Here is a 21,752-nt window from a genome sequence, read left to right as displayed (position 1 = left end):
TGTTTATCCAAATGAGGTTTGTAAATGCATGTACATTGTATATTTGGACCTGCTCCTCGTCCTGCCTGACTTTGCATAGTGTCTGCGCAAGTAGGCTCACTGTGGGAAACGCATATTTGCGGAGGCCCCGGGGCTAGCTGTGTGCCAGTGCATCCGTGCCGAGTGTTCCCTCGGTCAGGGAGTAAAACAGCTGGCAGTGGGAGGTCTCTGAGGAGGCAAACAGTCTACCTGAGCCTGCCTGAACTCTCTCCAGATCAGCTGAACCCCCTGGGGGTGGAGTCGCCATTTTCCCGGAAGCACAGCTCGTGATAGCTCATCGGCCACACGGTTGAGCACGCCGTGGACATACATGGCTCAAAGCGACCTCAGATGCTTCTGACTCCAGAGGAGGAGATGGTGAGTTGCGACATGTGTTGGGAACGTAGACCACCTTGTCGGTTGATGTGCGCAACGGTTGCAGTGTTGTCCGTCTTTTCAAGCGGTTCAGGGCGAGATGTACTGCTAGCAACTCGAGGCAGTTGATGTGCCAATGCCGTTGGGGGTCCGTCCACACCCCTGACACTGCATGCCTGTTGTCTGGGTACCCCAGCCAGTGGCTGAGGCATCTATGAATACCAAAGCATGCCTGGACACCTTTTCTAAGGGGACTCCTGCCCACAGGAAGGTCTGGCAGCACGCCGGTGTGATTGCCACCTGGTGAGTGCTGTGATGCCACGCCCATCTCGGGACTCGGCTGTGAAGCTAGTGCTGAAGCGGTCTCATATGAAGCAGGCCTAGGAGGGTTACCGCTGCTGCCCTATGCCCCAGGAGCCTCTGAAAGAATTTCAGTGGAACCGCTGTTCTGCCTTTGAACGTGTTCAAGCAGTTCAGCACCGACTGAGTGCGCTGCTCTGTGAGGCGCTCTGTCTGTGCGACCGAATCCAACTCCATACCGAGAAAAGAGATCCTCTGCACGGGGGAGAGTTTGCACGTTTCCCAATTGACCTGAAGACCTAACTGGCTGAGGTGCCTGAGCACGAGGTGCCTGTGTTCGCATAGCTGATCTCGAGAGTGTGCTACTATGAGCCAGTCGTTGAGATAGTTGAGGATGCAAACGCTCTGTTCTCACATTGAACAAGGGCCCCCTTCGTGACTTTTGTGAAGACACGGGGGGACAGGGACAGCCCTAAGGGTGAGACCTTGTACTGATATGCTCGATCCTCGAACGCAAAGCGCAGGAACGGCCTGTGTCGAAGAAGAATCGAGACATGAAAGTACGGGTCCTTCAGGTTGATCGCTGCAGACCAATCTCGGGGACGGATGCATTCGAAAATGCGCCCCTGCGTGAGCATTCTGAACGGTAGCTTGTGGAGGCTCCGATTCAAAACTCGCAGATCCGAGATCGGTCGTAACCCACCACCTTTCTTGGGCACAATGAAGTAGGGACTGTAGTGCCCTGACCTCATATCGGCTGCAGGGACCTGCTCTATCGCGTCCTTCGCTAGTAGGACTACGATCACCGCACGCAAGACATTGGCATCGGCTGCTCTCACTGTAGTGGAGTGGATGGCCCAAAACTTGGGGGGACGCCGGGCGAACTGAATTGCATAGCCGAGCCTGATGGTCCGAATGAGCCAGCGAGACGGACTGGAGAGCACTAACCAGGCTCTCAGAAACCGTACAAGCGGGACCAAAGGGACCGTAGGCGTACCTGGAGTGGGGCAGCGAGGTGGAACACAGGGACACGGCTCCGGAGGCTCTCTCTATCTCAAAATTTGGGTACCGCTGGCTTTGAGGCCGACGGCGGAACTGAACATTTTCCGCAGAGACTTCTGACCCACCCTCTGATGCAGCGATCGACATCTGGTCATCGCGGGGAGCACCAAAATGAACAACTGGTACACACCTCGAGGATGGTCCAGCCAGTTCATCTGGTAGCTTAGCTGGCTTCGGAGCGTGAGAGGCACACAGCAGAACAGCCACTGCGATCACAGACAGGAATGTGCACCCGTCTGTGCGTGCTCTCTCTCTCGCTGGTTACCAGCTGTGAACAGCTTTTGCGCGCTCTGTGAGGCGCACCTTACCAACCGTTAGAACAGCTTTACTTGCTCTGATGAGAGAGAGAGAAAAGGCTGTTCACGCTGTTGCGCCGTCACACCCGCACTGCAGAGAAGAGTCGGTCCTCGTTGAAGGCTTGTAGTTAAAGAAATCATCGAAGTGTTGGTTCCGAAGCAAAAAACTGAAGTGCAATCCAGCAGCTGCCCGTTATATGCCAGCGCTAACGAGGCCACGCAGCTGATGTAAATGATTGCACGGCAATGTGTATTGGCTTGTTTTAGTTTCACTCGAAGTAGATTGGCCTCTTTAGCGAGATTCCTACTGGTCAGTCATGACCTACGTTGTAGTGACTGACCAATAGGGAACTACAAGTTTGCAACTCCTAAAACATTTTCTCGAAGACTTAACATCTACAAATTGCACTGTTTATAGGGACTCTGTTTTGCTTCAATAATACTAGATATAACACAGTGTATGCATAATTTGAGTCGATATTCTGATCATGTTTTTTTCAAAAACATTTTATCAATGCCAAACCACATCAATCTTATTAACTACTATTTATTTTGTATATAATCAATATACAGTAGCCTACTGGTAAAAAGTTTGGAAACATTACTATTTTTAATATTTTTTGAAAGAAGTCTCTTCTGCTCATAAAGCTGACATTTATTTGATAAAAAAAATTGATAAAAAAACTGTTTTTTTACAGACAAAAAACAGTAATATTGTGAAATATTATTATAATGTAAAAAAGCTGTTTTTTATGTGAACATACAGTAAAGTGTAATGTATTCCTGTGTATAATATCATGTGACACTGAAGACTGGAGTAAAGATGCTGAAAATTCAGTTTTGCATCACAGGATTAAATTATATTTCACAATATTACTGTTTTTTCTGTATTTTTGATCAAATAAATACAGCCTTGATTAGCAGAAGAGACTTCTTTCAAAAACATTAATAATAGTGAAGTTTCTAAACTTTTGACTTGCACTGTATAATCAAGTTATATTTAATAATTAACAAGGGCTGGACCCTGTTGACCCAATCAGCATTTTTTTGTCCAGTGGTCGGTCAGTCACAAGTCTCAACTCAGTCAGAAATCTCAACTCACAAGTAAATGTGTGTGTGTGTGTATATATATATATATATATATATATATATATACACAACAATTTCTGAAAGGTATTGTAATGTGATTCAGTGTCAAAAAGTTGGAAAGCCGTGCAGACTTTACAGTGCATCAAGGTAAATAAGTGCAGTAACATACAGTATACATATACTAAACCTACTTTTATACACTCTAAACTTACTTTACATTTTATTGAGTTGATAGGTTTCTGCTGTTTAGGAGTTTGTTGGCATTGATTTAACTGGACCATTACCTGAAACTGCAGATGGCTTTAAATACATCCTCACGGCCACAGACTATTTCTCTAAGGGGTTAAGGCTTTTCCTTTAAAAATCAAGACAGCAGCTGAAGTTGGAAGACATCTCTGTTCCATCATTTATAGGCATGGTTATCCCAGAAAATTCTCTCAGATCAGGGAACAGAATTTGTAAATTATGTAAGTGTATTTAAAATGATCAGTATTAAAGTAATTTAGGTTTATCCTCAATGTCTTTTTTTTAGATTTTCAAGAGTTTTTATATTTTCATTTGCACATACAATACATGTATTCAACTACTGTATGTTTTAAGGAGCTTTTCACCCATTTACTCACAGTGATTTTTTCCCCTTTATTTTTTAAGCTTAACCACAGGCTTTATGAAATGTTGTGCATAAAAAAGAAGTGTGACAGCAGCTTATCATCCTCAAACTAATGGCCCGGATGAAAAGACCAACGACAACATTAAACGATAAGTTTTATTATTGTACCTAGGTCAGGAAAAGTTAAGGAACCCCCGCCCCCCATGAAATTTTGACCCATCTTCCGCTTCAAGGCACCAAATAAGTTATAAATGCGTTCCTAAAAAGGCTTTCATATGCCAAGTTTATAAGCCTTCTAAAAAACTTTTCCCCTTATGTTTCATTTTAGAGCCCTCAAGAAATTGTTTAACGACAAGCAGAATGACTGGGATGTCTATCTGGATGCCACCTTGTTTTCTTTAAGATCAATGGTCCACACCACCGGAGTGGCAGTTCTCCCTGCAGAGATTCCTGTTGAAATGCCGGTGAGTGTGCTTATGGAGTCATTTCAGCAATTTTGTCATACTAGCCTATGTCAGAAGAATTGTGCTTAAAGTAAACTTAGCCTTGAAATAATTTCCAATGGGTACCGTAGTAGATGATGCAAAACTTAATTTTAAAAATTTTTTTTTTACAAAACTAATCATACAGTAAATATCGTTTTTATTATTGGTACCCTGGATTGATTAACTGTCTTCAATTTTAACATCTGTTATAAAACCTTTGATCTTAAACTGGTAATGATAATGGTAATTTTTCGGACTTTGTTCCACAACAGACAATAAGGGTCACTAATATTCCTAACAGTTTGTTTTGAATAGTAAACAACCATGTTTTTTTTGCAAAGGACCTCTTCTCATGCCACCATGGGCTTTTCATTACATGCACATGTGAAAATTTAAATAGTTCAAAAATGAATTTATATTGCTTCAATTATATTGCCTTGTTTTTTAGCTTTCCACCATCAGTCTCCCTGTGGAATCAAATTTTAGTGATTATGTAGTTTCCAACAAAAAAAAGAGAGATGAGGCCAAAAAACAGGCAGAAGAAAACATTGGTAAATCATAGGAGAAACAGAAGGAAGCATATGCTAAAAAGGTCCAGGAGAAGTACAAATACTAGATTTACAATGTTGGTGATGAGGTTCTTCTGATGAATATCAGGAAGCCTGGAAGAAAAGGAGGAAGGATTGAAGTTGAACCTGACTTCTCAAGACCCTAGATCATTGAGAGACTCAGTGGCAAACTTGTCACATTAAACCTGAAGGGAATACTTTAGAAACTAAATATAGCATTGGTCACATTAAACCATACAGAAGAAGACAAACTGGAAAGGTGCCTAATGACTGTTCTGGTATCTCAGTCTCCGGTGGGTCTACAGAGAGTAACGGTTCTTGCAAGATGCCTCCTTCCACTGTTGCACCTACACTCAGCCCTCAGCATTCAAGGTAAATGATTCTGAGATGCTCCAAGAAGATTCAGCGTTACAAAGACCTTCTGTTATTTAAGTTGCCCCTAAAATGCTTGACCATACAAATGGGTACATCAAGGAGGTAAAATTAACCCCAACAGATGAAGAGCCAACAATAAAGTTCCCATCAGATGTAAACCAAATCTCACAGGAACAAGGTTTTATATTTACAGAGATCTCAGTTCACCCTTCGTTGTCAGTTTGGCCTACCTGACCAGTTTGGTCTTGTTGTTATGGTTGCTTGCTTGCAGTGTTTAAATCATGGTGGCCATTTTGACCTGGTGATCACAGGTCATTGTTATTTATAGGAAGTGGAGCTAATAACCAATATATCATAAAAATACCCCCTTTTGGGGTCAATACATGTCCCTACCAATATTTTAGAAGGACAGAATTATCAATCAATCAATCAATCCATTTATTTATAGAGCACATTTAAAACACTACCGAAGTTGACCAAAGTGCTTTACAAGGAATCAAAGAAACACACATATATAACTACTATACATAATTAAAATCTAACGAGACCAAACGGCACTCAATAATGATAACAAGAAAACAGGAAAACAGACTACAGAGTATTAAAAGCCAGGGAGAATAGATGAGTCTTGAGTTGAGATTTAAAAGTACCAATAGATGGAGCTTGCCTAATCAAAAGAGGAAGGCTATTCCACAGCTTCGTCCCAGCAGCAGCGAAAGCACGCTCACCACGTTTTTTAAGTTTCACTTTAGGGATTGTAAAATGGCCAAGGTCAGAGGATCTCAGGTTTCTAGAAGGATTGTATGGAGTCAGAAGATCCGTTAAATATTGTGGAGCCAAATTATTCAGAGTTTTATAGACAAATAATACTAATCCTATACTATAATTTTATAATCCTATATATTATAATCCTATAATCCTATAATTTTAAACTCAATCCTATACTTTACTGGAAGCCAGTGCAAAGACATTAAGATAGGTGTTTATGTGGTCTCACCTTCGCTTCCCTTCAAGTAGTCTAGCGGCTGCATTTTGAACCAGCTGTAGACGAGAGATGGAAGCCTGAGAAATACCATAATACAGAGAATTACAGTAATCAAGCCTCGATGTAATGAACGCATGAATAGCTGTTTCCAAATTTCTCCTGGATAAGACAGGCTTTACTTTACTGAGAAGGCGAAGTTGGTAAAAGCATGATTTGACAACAGCTGAGATCTGTTTATCAAACTTTAAACTGGAGTCAAAAAGGAAGCCCAAATTTCTGGCACTCTTTGTGTTATACGGGGAGAGACAACCCAGATCAAAATCAAAAACACAGTTTTCTTTGGGGCCAAAAATAATAAACTCAGATTTATTTTCATTTAAGTTAAAAAAATTACTTGAAAGCCATGACTTCAGTTCGTTTAGACAATCTAACAGCGGGTGAAGAGTATATTTGTTGTTACGTTGCAAGGGCAGGTAAAGCTGTGTGTCATCGGCGTATAGATGAAAAGAAACACCATGTTTTTTAAAAATAGCGGCCACGGGGAGCAGATACAAAGAAAACAACATAGGCCCAAGGATTGATCCCTGAGGAACACCACAGTCAAGGTGTTTGTTAGTGGATGAATATTGTCCCAGATGAACAGTAACACATCTATTTGACAGGTAAGAGCGAAACCATTTTAAAACAGAACCACGAAGTCCTACACAAGACTCCAAGCGTGACAGAAGGATGTTGTGATCGACTAAGTCAAAAGCAGCACTTAAATCTAACAGGACCAAAGCCATTTGTTTTCCTGAGTCAGTGGTGAGATAAATATCATTTAAAACTTTTAAAAGAGCAGATTCAGTGCTATGTAAAGCTTTAAAACCTGATTGAAAAACTTCATTGATAGAATTATTTAGCATGAAAGATTGTAATTGAGTCAATGCAACTTTCTCCATGATCTTTGATTTTAAAAGGAAGACTTGAAATGGGTCGAAAACTAGAAAGAGATGAAGGGTCAAGATTAGGTATTTGATGTATGGCATTATTGCTGCATGTTTAAGCCAGACTGGAACAGTGCCCATAGATAAGCATTTATGAATAACAGATAATAGACCTGGACCAATTGCATCTCTAGTGTGTTTGATGAAATGAGAAGGAACAATATCATGTGGACATGAAGTGGGCTTAAGGCAGTCCACAATTTCCTTACAGCAGTGTAAGTTGAGTGGCTCAAACGCAGAACATGTGGAGGAGTATAAAGGAATCTCTGACAGCATATATCCAGTCTGAGCCATTTGAGATCTAATAGCCAACACCTTGTTTGTGAAAAAGTTTCCAAAAATTTCACAAAGGGAGACAGAAGGCTCAGGGAAAAGATAAAAAGGTGGATTTAGCACAGAGTCAATAGTAGAAAAGAGAACACGGGAGTTATGCCTATTTTTCTTGATCAGATCAGAAAGATATTTACACCTGTGGTAATGTGGTCAGTGCCAGAATTGTCCTTCCTAATACTTCAGTGAACTCGATCAAATTATTTTTCATATTATATACTACCAATGTGGGGGTAGGGGGTGGATTGTTGTCAACGTAAAGACCAAATTTACGGCCTTGACTGTTTGGCACGTTCATTTTGCCAAGTTCATTTTATGTTAGCTCGTTGGCCCTGTAAAGTTGATTAATTAGGAAAATTATTGACAACAGTAACTTAGTCTTTCTTTTTCAGTAATCAAGGCTGCAAATGTCACTGGTCAGGTTGAAGCAGTTGTTGGGCCATATAAGCTGAAGGGGGTGGATTAGAATCCACTGCTGCTTCAATATGTAATGATTGATTATAATTAAGGTATTAATCAATATTTTACCTTCTAAATAGAAAATGAGTTGAATGACTTCTCTGGAGATTTTACTTTGTTTATATAAGTTACAAGTGTGATTATTGAAATGTTCTTTTCACGTATTCTTTAATGTCTGTATTTGATATATGAATACAGTAATAGTGCTTGCTTATTCAGCCCAGATTCCAGAGATATGTTTTTTGATTGAGAAAGGTCTTCAACGTGTTAAAACATATAGGGGTCATTGAAGCCAATAGTGTAAGGGACTATTTCTTTATTAAAGCCTTATACTTTCCAGTTAGACTAAAGTTTAGCTATTCTTGAGAGAAAGAACGCATTATCTTGATGTTTTGAGAGGACTCTCTTGTTTATAGTTAGAGCCTGGCCAAATCCAACCTTGGAAAAGCTGTGTGTCGGTGTGTGTGTGTGTTAGTCTTCTTGGTTACAGGTTAAGGAACCACTGGCATTATTGGAGATTGACTGAGTTGTTGTTCTGGGCATGCTGGCGCCCAGCAACCCAAATCTGCGACCTGGAATGTCACGACGTGCCTAAACTTCAGCTGCATAATCGATGGAGATATGCTTCAGTCTATCTGTATATGTGTGGAAAATTACTGTTTATCTATTTCTTAGCCAATGACAATCATTAATCCTGTAAGCAATGACGTAGCTTAGACCTTAGAAATAGTATAACTGCTGTGATCTGTGTAACTTTAAGCGGGGCGGCCTACGAACTCCTGTTTGAGTATTGAAGCTGACTTCTGCTGATGAAACTGCAAACTATCTTCAGTAAAACTTCTTTTAATTTATTATAATTCTGACTCTGAGTCTTCATTCTTCATATCTGGTTCTGGGTCTTTAACTGTATACCCCTTACAAAACTCTGACTCTTCTTTTCACTCACTGCAAGGGCCGAGTGGCTTTCTGATGAAGTAAGTTATTTATTCTTATGCTATGGGTGGCCTTTCTTTCCAATCGTCCGGTTGTCTAAACGACTTATAAACCCAGAACATGATTTTAAGAGTCACCTAATTGAAAAAGTTTTTTTTTCTCACAAAAAAAAAAGTTTAGTTTGTTTATATTCATGTTTATTTTTCTTAATTTAGGTTATTGATGCATACCTGGACCTGGTCGTTGAAAAACAACAGGTATGTATAGAATGTCTACTTATTTAGGAACACTAATTTAATTTTATATACTTATAAAGGAAAAAGGTAAAGGTAATTTAGCTTTCCAGAAAGTAATAATGTAGATATTATTTATGTGTTTTGGAACCATCACAAACTTGTTATTAAACACTTTTTTTAAAAAACAAGTTCCCTTTCAAGGGAACTCGAGCTGCGTTTGAGACGCGATGGGAACGCTCTGCGTGATTACGTCGTGAAGCACGTGTAAAATCAGTCCAATGGAAGCCCACTACGACATAGGTGACGTCATAGACCAGGAAACTATATAGCAGCCCTGAAATCAGACCGCGACAGCTTCTGTACCTTCAGCAAGCGCTCTCTGTATATCTGTCCTTGTCTATTTATTGTTGTCTCTCAAGCCCAATCTATCACTATTATGGCGGGCAAGCAAGATTATAGACGGTGTGTTGTTCCCTGCCCTCGTTATATTACGGGTGGGGACACACATCAGCTTTGTGTTGCTTGTTTGGGAGTGGAGCATGCCCAGTCAGTCCTCGAGGGGGCTGATTGTGTGCATTGTATGAGTCTATCTATGAAGACGCTCCGCTCTCGCCGATCGTTCTTTGAGGAGAATGGTTCGGTTCGCGCTACCCGCGCGGGTCCCGCTGTTGCCTAGACACGGCTGTGACTCGCATTTTGGGGTTCGCAAACGGATCTGACAGCGTGGGTTGGGACGGGCTCCGCCCTATCTTAGTTTTCACCTGCAGATCCAGTGTGCTGCGATTTCCAGTTCCGAGGAATTGGTATCGTTAGTGTTTTGATAAGAAAAAGTGAACAAAACAAATAAAAGTATTAAGAAAAAGGCAGATGTTTGATTTTTCAATAAATGGGGAGCTCATAACTCTGTTGAGTAAAGATGAGCTTTTTAAAGGAGGTTTTTCTAATGCTGTTGCTAGTTAAATATTTACTGGACAGCTGAACATTATTAGAGTGAAAATAAAAAGAGTTTATTAGATGAAATGTATCTAAAAAAAAACAGGAAAACTCTGTATCTCAGCCTCCTCGTCGGGGACTACTGGTTTTTCCCTATCTCCACACTGAGGTGTCGAGATCGTGGAATAAACCGGTTTCTATTTTATGTGTTTAATACCCAAACGTCTTAACTAGAGTAATGTTATGGGTATTAAGTATCATGGTATGACAGTGCCTTGGATTATAGAGACGCTTGCGAGCTTTCTCTCTCCCGAGTCGGCGTCATCATTTTTAACCCCGACGTTACCCACCAGCCATCTTTAATAATAAATAAATTTTATGAGGCAGTACTGGTGGGTAAAGTATTTAAGGACATAGATGAATGTGAGGATGTCAGCATTGACTCTATTTGAGAATATATTCGAGAATATATATATATATATATATATGTTTATATGTATACGTTTTTCTGATATAAAAATAAAGAAAAAGAAAGATAAAAATGTCTGTTCTTCTGGACGCTCCGCTTTCAAGAAAACTAAACCTTTCAGCGGCGTTCCAGAGGTTTCTTCCTCACCAATCTATGTCCCTTAAACTGGCATAGAGTGCAAAGAAGAAGACCTGATGCTGAGGCTATCAGCCTTCTAAGGGTGGTCCCCTCCGGGGTAGGGACGGTTTTGAGAAATCGTTTCTCCTCGGCGCCCTCTGGGGTGCGACTCTCTGAGAAGGGTCGCAGCGCTGCCAGTTCGGTTGTTCCCTGCCGGTTCGCCGTTCAGGGCACCGAGGTGTCAGCGTCCCCATACGATCCTCCGAGGAGGGGCGTAGAGCAGTCAGTTCGGTCTCCCTGCCGGTTCGCCGTTTCAGGGTGCGGAGGTGCCTGCTTTTTCCTACGATCCTCCGAGGAAGGTCGTAGGAACTAAGCTGTTAGAGGTAGGCAAGATCTAAATAAAAAGAGGACTGTCGTCATCTCTAATAAAGCTTAGACAAGAAGTCCTGTCGAAAAAATAAAAGAAGGGACGGTTTTGAGAAATCGTTTCTCCTCGGCTCCCACTGGGGTGCGACTCTCTGAGGAGGGTCGCAGCGCTGCCAGTTCGGGTGTTCCCTGCCGGTTCGCCGCTTCAGGGCGCCGAGGTGTCAGCGTGCCCGTGCAATCCTCCGAGGAGGGTTGTAGAACGGTCGGTTCGGTTGTTCCCTGCCGGTTCGCCGCTTCAGGGCACCGAAATGATTGTTCAAGCAAATCCAGAGGCCAGTCTCGAGAGACTGGTTCCCCTTATCTGAATTTCTGGCAGCGTGGAAACTTCTGCCAAATATTTCTCTATGGGTCCTGCACATAATAGAAAAGGGTTACAGCGGTTCTCGTCCGCCCAGATTTCAGGGGGTCCTCCCTACGGTAGTGGACTCACAGCAGGCTCTGGTTATGGAGCAGGAAGTGCTTACACTCAAACAGATTGTATCACAGATTCAGTCCGAGGACTGGTTTGTCGCAATAGACTTGAAGGACGCGTACTTCCAAGTATCTATTCATCAAGGAAGTTCCTGAGGTTCGCTTTAAAAATGGGGCGAAGCATACCAGTATCGGGTTCTTCCATTTGGCCTAGGTTTATCACCTTTACAAAATGCGTGGATGCAGCTCTGGCTCCTTTGAGATTCCAGGGCATTCGCGTATTGTATTATATCGACGATTGGTTGATCCTAGCTCAATTTGAGCATATGGCAGTTCGGCATCGAGATGTTGTTCTGTCTCATTTAAAGATGTTGGGGTTGCCACTCAACGCCAGAAGAGTGTGATCCTCCCAGCTCAGAGGACCACTTTTCTAGGTGTAATATGGGTTTATCTAGGCCAGTCACTCACTGTGAAACAGTTTCAGACTGTGGGTCTCATGTCAGCTGCGTTCAACGTAATTACTTTTGGCCTTCTGTACATGAGACCCCTGCAGTGGTGGCTCAGGACCAAGGGGTTTTCTCCGAGCGGAAATCCGTTTTCACATGATCAAGGTCACGCGGCTATGCCTACGTGCCTCGGTCATGTGGAAGAACCTTGGTTCCTCGCCCAGGCCCAGTGTTGGGGGTTTCTTGTCGACGCATTATGCTATCGACGGATGCTTCCCTCACAAGTCGGAAGTGATCATGAGTGGTCGCTCGGCGGAGGGTCCGGACAACACACTGACGATCTCGTAAATCAGAGCAGATATCCTGTTGAGGCAGGGGCTGAGGCTCGGGGAATGGAGACTTCACCCCGTGGTGGTGGAGCTCCTATGGGAAATCTTTGGTCAAGCTCAGGTCGATCTTTTCGCTATGGTTTTCCCTCACATATCCAGCTCCTCTCGGACTGGGCGCTATGGTGCAGGTGTGGCCGAGGCTGCACCTGTACACATTCCCCCCGTTATCAATGCTCCCGGGAGTTCTGCTGGGGTGCGACTCTCTGAGGAGGGTCGCAGCGCTGCCACTTCGGTTGTTCCCTGCCGGTTCGCCGCTTCAGGGCGCCGAGGTGTCAGCGTCCCCGTGCAATCCTCTGAGGAGGGTTGTAGAACGGTCAGTTCGGTTGTTCCCTGCCGGTTCGCCGCTTCAGGGCGCCGAAATGATTGTTCAATCAAATCCAGAGGCCAGTCTCGAGAGACTGGTTCCCTAATCGGAATTTCTGGCTGCGTGTAAACTTCTGCCAAATATTTCTCTATGGATCCTGCACATAATAGAAAAGGGTTAAACGGAGTTGTGGAAACGGTGGGCTTGGCCTCTGAGGGGGCCCAGCTCATAGAATCCGGTCTCTCGACTGAGGTCGTTGAGACCGTCCTTCAATCCAGAGCTCCTTCCACGAGAAAACTATGTACATTGAAATGGAAACTGTTCTCTACATGGCGTGGAGAACGTTTTTTAAATCTTGTTAACTGCCCGGTTGGTACAGTTCTCGATTTCCTCAAGACCGTTTCTCTGCTGGATTATCTCCCTCCACCTTAAAGGTGTTCGTAGCGGCTATATCTGCTTATCACCCCTCTCGGGGCTTCTTCTCTTGGGAGAGATCCTCTTATTATTTGTTTTCTCCGTGGTACATTGAGGCTCAGGCCTGCACTGCAATCTAGAGCACCGGCTTGGGATTTGGCCATTGTACTTGAGGGTCTGGCCTTGGCTCCCTTCGAGCCCATCGAGGAGGTTTCAGAAATATTCCTTACTCTAAAGATTATATTTCTCCTTGCTATTTCGTCTATCAAGAGAATTGGTGATTTACATGCTCTGTCGGTTGCTCCTTCATGTCTGGAATTTGCACCTAGTATGGTGAAAGCATTCCTCTACCCTAGACCGGGTTATATTCCTAAGGTCCCACTAAATGTTGGGGGCCCAATAGTGCGGAAGGCCTTTTATCCTCCTCCCTTTAATACCCCAGATCAGGAACAGCTTAACCTGTTATGTCCAGTCCGGGCTTTAGATGCCTACATTCACAGAGCTTCTCTGTGGCGTAAATCTGAGCAATTATTTGTTTGTTTTGGGTCACTCAAGAGAGGATGCCCTGCATCTAAACAGGTGATGAGTAAATGGATAGTCGAGGCTATTCATTGGCTTATGAAGCGGCGGGACAGCCTTCACCTATGGCTGTGCGGGCCCATTCTACTGGAGTATGGCGGCCTTTATGGCCTTAATTTCGGGAGTTTCCCTTCTTGACATGTGTAATGCGGCAGGATGGTCCTCTCCGCATACATTTGTCAGGTTTTATGACCTTGACCTCTCCACTCCTGGGGCGAGGTTGCTTGCTTCTTAGTGTGCGCAGGACTTCACACAGAACGGGCATTTGTCACTATGGCGTAGTGGGTATGGGGTTCCCATCGCGTCTCAAACGCAGCTCGAGTTCCCTTGAAAGGGAACGTCTCAGGTTACGTATGTAACCCTGGTTCCCTGATAGGGAACGAGACCCTGCGTTTGCCTGCCATACTTCCTGCATGCCCTGATCGACTTGCTTCAGGTTTTTCAGAAGCTGTCGCGGTCTGATTTCAGGGCTGCTATATAGTTTCCTGGTCTATGACGTCACCTATGTCGTAGTGGGCTTCCATTGGACTGATTTTACACGTGCTTCACGACGTAATCACGCAGAGCGTTCCCATCGCGTCTCAAACGCAGCGTCTCGTTCCCTATCAGGGAACCAGGGTTACATACGTAACCTGAGACGTTTCCCATTGAGGACATTTGGCTGTGCCCTGTGAACGTTGGAGCACATTGGATTCTTGTGGTGCGTGTGTATTTCTCAAAGTACATTGCGAGTAAGATTATAGAAAATGTTTTTTTTTCTTCTTCTTTAGTGATCTTGGGCTATTGTCCAATAGAATACTCGTGATTCATTTTAAAGCTAGATGGTGGGAGTGTTCGAGTTAACTTACCAACAGAGCAAGTTGTTTTCTTCGTGTTCGTGATATATTTCACAAATGTTTGTCATGTTATGTTTAAATAAATTTCATAAGGAAGAAATGTGTTAGGTAATGCAGGGTCAAAGATGACACACTGCAAGTTTTAAAGTTGTGAGTCTGTCTATAAACATTTTTTTTTAGAGTGGGAACATTCCCAGATGAAGATAATGAGGAAATTACATTGTCTTTCATCGCTCCCTTCACCAAGTACGTTCCAAACGGCTACATAATGTCACGTAAGTGCCCTGCTCACTGCAAACTCCCCACTTCAAGGGCTCTGCCCTTTGAAGGGAGTAGGGCATAGGGATGCTCACTTCCATTTGGAATTTGTCCTCAGTATAATGCTACCATTCACTTATATTCATATGTGTTATATTCACCTGCAAATAACTAAATCCCAGTGTTAACATGTTCTCCATAATCTGTAGAGATTCTTTGATGCTTTTGGTCAATAATTTAAATGTTTTTTATTCCATTTGCACAAGTATTTCAGAGTTTGATAGTGTCTATACCAAGCAGCTTCCTGTAGTTGTTAGTAGTGATCTAAAAATATTTCAAAACCAAAACCTTATGATTACATGACATAATATTCTAGATTATCAACATGCCTAAAAAAAAACTCCTTCTGATTGACCAATGGGAAATGAACGTTCTTATGAACATAAAATTCTGCGGAACTGGAGGTAACCTTGTTAGATCTTTTTTTTAATGCTATTCGATTCTAAACAGTACAAATTTCTCGACAACATCTAGGAATTTTTTTAAACTGAGGTGTGATGAGCCAACGGCCCAGTGGCAATTACGGACCCTGAAGCACGACCTTCAGTTGGATTCCAGCAGTTGTGGAGTATTGAATTTATGTGTTCATATATTTGCACAAGTGGCTTCAGGTCTGGAAATGTTATAATGAATTGAATTAAATCATCTGTCAATTAATGTTTCAGTTTGCTGAACAGTACCTGCTGACAGGAACGATCAGCAATGTTCAGACTACGCCTGAAGCAGTCAGCTCAGCACGCATGAAAGTAGCCTGCACACTTCTTGGATGTCGAGGTGAGTGCTGTTTTAATTCTGTAATACCGTAGTAATGTATGTATTGTAATGTACAGTATGTCATGTAGTACACCTCTGGAGATGCTATCTTCACTCTGAAAAATGTATTTAATCAAGTAAGAATATCCAAATATACAGAGGGGATAGAGAAGAAAATCATAGAGTAGAAAATAACTCGAAGGATGCAAAAAGTAATGCAAGAATGATTTGATTTAATGTAATTTCAGAACAGGTTTGAGATAGTATTTTTCATGGCGTTTATGTTGATATTTAGTACACTATGATATGATTGTCCAATGAATTCATATTTATCTTTTTAATGTTAACAGATGTGTAGGTAATGCAGAGGAGTACTGTGTGCTTCGAAGCATGCTGGAAGAAGACGACCCCAACGAAAGCATGATTGAAATGGTATACAACTTATAATACACACCCAAAAAGCAATAGTTTAACTTTATGTGCCATGTTTTTTTGTTTGAATTATGTTATTTAAATTTATTTTTCTTTTCATATTTTTAGATTCTATATTGTTTTAAATTTTCTAATTTACAAATATTTTAATTTCTTTTATTTTCAGGTACAGTGTGAGAGCTGCAATAGATGGGCACATTTTAAATGTTGCAACTTCAATAGCCTAAATGGGTTTATGTGCAAAAAATGTGTAGTTTGAATGTATTTCCCTTTATCATTTGCATTGATAACAGTCTGCAGCACAATGCGGTCTTATTTAGTTCATATTTATATGAATAACTTATTGTTTTACTTGTTTTGTATTGTGCCTCTGTGTTGCATGATTTTGAATTTTGAAATGAATTTGATTAATAATATCTTTTCTATATTGTTCTGCGTGATTATAAATTATCTCAATAACTAATCATATTTCAATTTACATCATCAATTTACATTATCATCTGTTTAAGGTTAAATTTGTAACATCTGTCCAGGGACTACAGACTAAAAACTTAGACTCTCAAATCATCCTATCTGTATATTTTTCTACTGGTAGGACAATCTGATGAGGTATTTTGCACTGTAAAATCATTCTACTTGTTTATTTCATGGCAGGACATTCTGATGAGGTATTTTGCACCGTAAAATCATCCTACCCGTTTATTTCATTGGACAATCTGACCAGGTAACGTTACTTTTCACTGTAAAATCACCCTACCATGGCCTAATAAGAATCTTCGGCTAAGTTGAACTGAATTATTTGATGTAGTCACAGACGCGAAGCAGAAACGGGCAGTAGGATCTTACGATGTGGTAGTATGAACCGATAGATATGGCTATTTGCGCTACGGTAGGAAAAACTGACAAGGTAGGACAGAACAAAAGAACGTTGTTTCGAAACATACGTTGATTCATTGTCATTTAGTTATCTCTCATCATAAACGACTCGTTCAGAGAAGTTGTGAACCGAATCAAACGATTTATTGAAAAGAGCTCAGCAGATTCAAATGAAGGATTTTGGCCGTAATGGCGGCTGCTATTTAGAATTCCATTATAAAACACTATGATGTCATAATATTCGGGCCGCGGTAAAGTGCAAGTTGAGCATCAGTCTGTTGAGTTCAGAAGGAGAAAACAGCGATTAGCAGTGACTGTAACAGTAAGACTGTTGATATTTGCCATATTCAAATCGGATTTTTGGATATTTTATCAATCTATTGCAGAAGTATCATAGCAGACATATCAGAGAATTGATTTTTGTTAGTGATATTGGATTTTTGGAAAAGTGCCTATTTGTCAATCCATTGTGATCGATTGCGATCCATTGCGAAAATGACATTTCTGAGCAAAGTTTTTGGGTGCTTAAGCTTCTTCTTGCCAAAACACCACTTGTCAAGACAGTGCAGTGATGGCAACCTAGGATGTAGCAGCATTCAGGAGGAGCCCATCCAGAGACCTCCAGAAGACACTGACATGGAGAAAGAGTTGGACTATGAGGACTCTCTTGTTGAGCTGGAAATATTTCCAGATTTCTCCAGTGCGGCAGAACCACTGATGATTCCAGTGGAGGAGTCTGAATCCCAAACTCCACATGCTGGAGTGAAAATATTTCCACGTTCCTGCACAGTGGCAAAGCCATTGTTGATCCAGGTGGCACCGCAACACCCTCTACCAGATGAGCTGGAAACATGGACATCTTTCTCCACTGTGGCAGAACCACTGATGGCTGAAAAGGAAACTCCCCCTGATGAGGTGAAAAAATCGCCAAGTTCCTCCACTAAAGGGGCAGAAACTCTGATGGTTCAAGAGGCACATGCTGAGGAGGAAATACTGCCATCTTTCTCCACTGTGGCAGAACCATTGATGGCTCAGTTTGAAGAACTTGAAAAAGAATTGCTAAGTTCCTTCACTAAAGTGGCAGAAACACTGATGGTTCAGGAAGCACCTTGGCATCTCACTCCACCTTCTGAGGAGCAAATATCTTTCTCCACTGTGGCAGAACCACTGATGGTTCAGATGGCACCAGCTGAGGTGGAGCAAGAGCGTCCACCTGAAAGGAGAGGGAGGAGAAGGACAAAGAAGGAGAGACAGACATACTCTTCAACTATAAAACTTCCAGGTGCAACTCCACCAGCACAGCCAAAACATGCTTGGGTGGATGTCAGTCCTTCTCAAGATACAAAGGCTGAGGAAGAGATGATAAAAAAGGAGAGAGAGGCTGAAGATAAAACTATTGTAATGAAAATGACAAGGTGTGTACACTGTAAACAATTATTGTTGGTTTAACTTAAAGTAAGTTACCTGGTTGCCTTAAAATTTTGAGATCATTGAAATAAAATATTTGAGTAAATACAAGGAAATTGGTTTAGTTAATAGAAACTCAAAATATTATGCCATGAACCACATTCATTATGTAAATTGATTTGACAAAAGATAAAAAGTTGTGATGATAAATCATGAACATTTATTTTTTTACAGTGTAGAAATAGTGGAGGTGGATTTGAGACAAGAAAGGAGAATGAAAAAGGAGAGAAAGACTGAATATGCTTCACCACCAGCAAAAGCAAAGCTTGCTTGGACGGAGATGGATGGAGACAGTGCAAAAGTCACACATATGAAAAAAAGAGAAGATGAAAAGAGAAGGCCTGAAAGACAAGCAAAGATAGAAGATAGAAAGACAGAGCAGGCAGCAGATATTACTCCACCTCCTGCAAAGGGGAAAAAGACAGACGTACAGGAGCCTGAAAGCAGCAACAAGACCAGCCAGAAGTCCAGCAGAAAGCAGAAGGGACTTCTTCTCATTTATAAACTGGCAGAGAAAAAGGTCACTGCAGAGAGAGAGAAGAAGAAGAACAGAAAAGAGGAGAAAATACAAAGGCAGTTACTGTACGAAAGATACGTCAATGATCCATCCATGAAACACCTGCTTATCAACAAACATAACAGGTTCAGCAAGTCATATGGCTGTGGTTTCACTCTCATCATCTGAGCATCAAGAAAATATACAGTGAAAAACATTTAAAGCAAATAAAACATATTTTTATAAAATATTTCGGACTTTTCTTTTTTACCAAAACAAAAAACATTAGCTAATCCAACAACTGAACACAACTGTGTCTGTCTGTCTCAGTTTATCTGTTTTTCTGTGTGAGTGTGTTCAAAGTGAAATTTAGTTTTGAGAATGTGACATTTTCACCTGTAGCCTCATATGTTCACCACTAGATGTCCTACCTTTCTACCTTTTTATGTGGCATATGAGGTTAAACTGATATCATTCTGTTGGACCCTGCTCACATATTTATGCTATTTTTATTTTTAAATATCTTTGAGATACTATTATATATATATATATATTCTTATCCATATTTAAAATTAGCTTAAGTAATTTAGTTGTGTTTTTGTTATTCTTATTAGTTTTTTTTAATGTTTATGTAGTCTATTGATTTTTATTTCCGTTTTAGTTAAGTATAGACTATCAAGTTAAACTAAATGAAAATGAGAAATGTTGCAATAAAAATAGGTTGATTTTTTAAAATATTTTATTTCAGACTATAATAAACTATAATAGACTATAATGTTAACTATTATAAACCAGATTTATGCCATTGAAGAAGTGGATTCTGGAATAGTTCATCCCAAAAAGAAAATTCTGTCATCATTTTCTCAGCCTTATGTTTTTCCAAACCAGTTTCTTCTGTTGAGCTAAAAAGATGACATTTCAAACAGCATTTTTTCTGATGCTAAAAAAGGCACAAATGACAATTGATGATTTTGAAAACAATTTAATTAGGCTAAAAGAATTTCATTTAGAGATACATGAAGATATTCAGGGGTAAATTCAGGGTGATTTGGACACTTTTTGCCATTGAGATGTCTAGGAAAAAGTGTGCCAATCACGTAACATATTCTGCTCCTTTGCTCTTCAAATTTGCCGGGTTGGTTCTCCAGTTCGCTTTAGAGGCACGTCCTGTTTAGCTTTACTGATTCCTATGGGTCACGAATAAAACATGATAAAATGCTATTTACATGATGGTAAATCCTGAATATTTTCACTTGCAGAAAGCAACTTACTTGAATGCATCGGATTTACTCTGAACCCACATCACAAACTCTTTTTTCGGCAGGTCATTGAAGATGTGAGTGTCTGAATCCTCTGCCATAGTTGGTCTGTAAATGAACATTAGATGCTGTTACGCAACCTGAATATGTAATATATAAATGCTGTCCATTTCCCCAAACTTACTCGCTCTTCTTCTCTCTCTGATTGAGCAAATAGTTTACAAAGTTTTTCTGAACCATCGAGTCCATAATTTTGCCGATGTCACTTGCAATGGTTGATTCAGCATAACGACGGCTAAACTTCTGGATGCCATTTGTTGAGCTATTAATGATATTTGAAAGCAAAACAAATAAAGCATACAAACAAAACAATCTTCTATTTCATTTGTCTTGACACTTACAATAAGGCCTCATTTTTAATCAATGTTATTATTGTATTAACTAACATTAGGCCTAATAAATTTGTCACAGGATTTATTAATCTTTGTGACGTTATTTCAAAATAGAGCTGTTCATTGTTATTTCATGTAAGCTTATGTCCATTAAATAAATTAACAGATACAAGTTTTGATTTTAATAATACAGTAAATGTTGATATTAACATGAACTAAATTTAATAAATGCTTATGTTAGTTCATTTTAATAGTTACGAACACATGGAACTTTATCATACTTTATCGTTGGCTCATTTTTATATACATATACATATGTATTATTTGAAATTGATTTGATGATACTCAATGATCCATGATCTTACCTGCTATCAACAGGCTGGGATCCTGCACATGACCATGAACTTCCCAGGCATATCAAAACCAATGCAAATACGGCAGCCTTCATTTTTCCTTATTTAATACGTCAAAAAAAGATGAGAAAACACCATTGACAACAAGTATAGTTGAATTCAAATGATTTTAGACCTACCTTTTTTTGTTCTGGTCCCTATGATGGCTTAAACTGGTGCACAACCATACAGCAATCTTCTCTGGTCTTTTATACAATGTGATATTAACAGCAGAACAACAACTTATTTCCACATCATTAAAACAATTAATAATGAGGCCAGGAGATATATATAGACATAAAATCTGATAAGGCTGCTTTTTTTACAGTCTGTGTCAAATCTTTTTACACTCTTTGTGCTTTGTACTGGACAAATATCATTTTTCGTGGAACTGAAAATAGTGAAATGACACCATTAAACCATTAGTTTTTAAAGTCAAACATATTTTCACTATACAAAATCTGACTAGTGTTTGTTGATGCAAGGAAATGTACCAAGCTAATGACTCGAGGTGTACATTTTCAGGCATTTTAAAGAAAAGCAAACAGATTATATATTTCTGAAAGGTTCTTATGTTCTTGTAGCCATAACAACTGTGGTGATGAACATGCAATTATTAAAGGAAAGAATGTTAAAGAGGTATTATTAATTTATATTTTTGATATTTGATATTTCTACTAATTCTTCTATTTCTACTAATTCTGCTATTAATATTTTGAACAAGATCGTCTTACAGGTAATGTTGTAAACATTTTGACAACATAGATCTGAATATATTCTGTGCAATGTGTGCATATACACATCCTGTATTATAAATGTAAGCATGTTCTTGGCACAGATTAAAGTTTTAATTTGTGTGGATATGCCTGTCCACTATACACTAAAGGTACAAATTTGTATTTATTATTATTATTTTACAAACGCAATACTTAAAT

At 40.4% G+C, this 21,752-nt stretch overlaps 2 protein-coding genes and 1 long non-coding RNA gene across 4 annotated transcripts; 2 read left to right on the top strand and 1 right to left on the bottom strand.

Annotated features, from left to right (window-relative positions):
* The first annotated feature begins 14,232 nt into the window (after positions 1-14,232).
* Positions 14,233-15,922, top strand: LOC143710283 (uncharacterized). The gene is made up of 3 exons (XR_013194511.1): positions 14,233-14,296; positions 15,416-15,524; positions 15,862-15,922. It is a non-coding gene; the product is annotated as an uncharacterized LOC143710283 (long non-coding RNA).
* Positions 15,923-16,101: 179 nt separating this feature from the next.
* Positions 16,102-18,998, top strand: LOC143710282 (uncharacterized). Its single transcript, XM_077201267.1, has 2 exons — positions 16,102-18,226; positions 18,453-18,998. The coding sequence occupies exons 1-2, from the start codon at positions 17,307-17,309 to the stop codon at positions 18,961-18,963; spliced, it is 1,431 nt and encodes a 476-aa protein (XP_077057382.1). The 5' UTR covers positions 16,102-17,306; the 3' UTR covers positions 18,964-18,998.
* Positions 18,999-19,740: 742 nt separating this feature from the next.
* gip (gastric inhibitory polypeptide) lies at positions 19,741-20,994 on the bottom strand. 2 transcript variants are annotated; one of them, XM_077201266.1, is made up of 5 exons: positions 20,958-20,994; positions 20,791-20,878; positions 20,218-20,355; positions 20,046-20,141; positions 19,741-19,961 (listed from the first exon to the last, which is right to left on the bottom strand). In XM_077201266.1, exons 2-5 carry the CDS (start codon positions 20,871-20,873, stop codon positions 19,952-19,954), a joined length of 327 nt encoding a protein of 108 aa, XP_077057381.1. In that variant the 5' UTR covers positions 20,874-20,878; positions 20,958-20,994; the 3' UTR covers positions 19,741-19,951. The 2 variants fall into 2 exon arrangements, with proteins under 2 accessions (XP_077057381.1, XP_077057380.1); XM_077201265.1 differs by lacking the exon at positions 20,958-20,994 and having other exon boundaries at positions 20,791-20,886.
* Between the last annotated feature and the right edge of the window lie 758 nt (positions 20,995-21,752).

The sequence above is a fragment of the Siphateles boraxobius genome, unplaced genomic scaffold, assembly GCF_051911475.1.
Source record: "Siphateles boraxobius isolate OS27281-9 unplaced genomic scaffold, OSU_SipBor_1 46, whole genome shotgun sequence".
Lineage (NCBI taxonomy): Eukaryota > Metazoa > Chordata > Actinopteri > Cypriniformes > Leuciscidae > Siphateles > Siphateles boraxobius.
The sequence above is the reverse complement of the archived record's forward strand: the minus strand, read 5'-3'. Positions and strand labels throughout refer to the sequence as shown.

Coding starts and splice junctions, on each gene's coding strand:
- LOC143710282 (XM_077201267.1), top strand. CDS start 17,307: ATGACATTTCTGAGCAAAGTTTTTGGGTGCTTAAGCTTCTTCTTGCCA. Junction 18,227..18,452: donor ATTGTAATGAAAATGACAAG/GTGTGTACACTG, acceptor ATTTTTTTACAG/TGTAGAAATAGTGGAGGTGG.
- gip (XM_077201266.1), bottom strand. CDS start 20,873: ATGAAGGCTGCCGTATTTGCATTGGTTTTGATATGCCTGGGAAGTTCA. Junction 20,356..20,790: donor TCCCAGCCTGTTGATAGCAG/GTAAGATCATGG, acceptor TATCATTAATAG/CTCAACAAATGGCATCCAGA. Junction 20,142..20,217: donor CAGAGAGAGAAGAAGAGCGA/GTAAGTTTGGGG, acceptor GTTCATTTACAG/ACCAACTATGGCAGAGGATT.